Consider the following 1,472-nt stretch of genomic DNA (forward strand, 5'->3'; position numbering starts at 1 on the left):
TCCACCACAAATCCCACTTGACCAGACCCAGGATTGAACCCAGGTCGCCACAGTGGGAAGCCTGTGAATAACTGCTTGAGCCATGGTGTGGCCTTATGTTTAACAATGTCAACTATCTAAAGTACATGATGTACTAGATATTTCAAGGGCTGGCTAGACTGAGCATGTGGGTTCCAAAGTTAGACGTGTTTTAGTAGGTTACAGGGTGTATTCCTACAATCAACATAAAAAGAAATTTCATTTATTGCCCTTTCAAAAGACTGTATGTTTTAGATATAATTATATCACCATCAGACCCTAATTACTGAAAGCACAAATGCACACTCTCCCCTTACACAAGGCATATTACAAATGTATATTAAAATTCACGTTTTATCATCAAAGCTATAAAACTAAGTCATCCTAAATGGATGCATTTTGTGATAATGTGAGATAACAATTCAGCATTATTACTCACCTCTACTCTCTTTTTGAGTCCACCCATCTTCTCATATTTCTCATGAATGGCTGCAGTGCAAACGCTGCGCATGTTTGTGAAAAAGTTCTTCACATAAAAGTTGTCTACTTTCACCCACTGTACCACATTCTGAACATTAGTTTGGCATGCCCAGTGATAGATAAGTTTCAGAAGTACCGTTGGTGGGTGCGGTGCTCCCTCAAAGATAGACCCACTGAATACCTACAAAAGAGACAGTTTAACTTCTTTTCATCAACAAGTTAAAAGTAATCCATAATCAACAGTTTTTACTTCTAATTATGGTCTTCTGATGTCACTTCCTCTGACTACCCAGTTCTGAGTAGGAGCAACACATAATGGTGAATTCCATTTACTTCTGATCATGATGAGGATGAAAGCCAGCACAAGTCTACAGTCTGACATAGGCTCCACACCTTGGATAGGGCCTGGTATTACTACATGCATTAATTTTTCATTTTGTCAGAAGTCAGCACTCAATATGGTGTGTCTGTAACTTCTACACAGGAGGCAGTTTAATATAAGCCTAAAAGCTTGGATAAGGCCTACTATTACCCATATACATTAATTCTGGCTTCTTCAGGGTCTGTATTTGATATGGCTGGTCTATAATTTATACACAGGAGAATTTGCCTCTAGATCACCAGGTGGCCCAAGGATCTCATTCACACAAGTTGCAAAGAATCATTACCACTGACCGAGGAAGAGGCAAACACTGACCGATACAAATCGTTGAGGGCAGCACTCGCTGATCCAGACATAGCCCCCACTGTAAGGGAACTTGCTAACATCTGAATACATGCCGAGTTTCAGTTTGATGGGTGTTGTGTTGTCAGGCATGACATGCGTGGTGCAGTACTGCTCACTTCGCACTAGACCTTGCTGTATCAGCCATTCAGTAAATTTCGTAGGGGTGAACATCAGCACACTCTTCACTTTTGCATCTGAAACACAAAACACTTATTCAAGGTCTGAATGGTTGAAAAGAAAAAAAAAA

General features: G+C 40.2%; 1 protein-coding gene across 1 annotated transcript; it reads right to left on the bottom strand.

Annotated features, from left to right (window-relative positions):
* Positions 1-453: 453 nt before the first annotated feature.
* On the bottom strand, positions 454-1,438 carry LOC111875162 (the record flags this gene model as incomplete). Its single annotated transcript, XM_023871225.2, has 2 exons — positions 1,196-1,438; positions 454-679 (listed from the first exon to the last, which is right to left on the bottom strand). Coding segments are annotated over exons 1-2 (427 nt in total), but the record flags the coding sequence as incomplete, so codon positions are not given.
* Between the last annotated feature and the right edge of the window lie 34 nt (positions 1,439-1,472).

This window comes from Cryptotermes secundus, unplaced genomic scaffold, assembly GCF_002891405.2.
Source record: "Cryptotermes secundus unplaced genomic scaffold, Csec_1.0 C38605937, whole genome shotgun sequence".
Lineage (NCBI taxonomy): Eukaryota > Metazoa > Arthropoda > Insecta > Blattodea > Kalotermitidae > Cryptotermes > Cryptotermes secundus.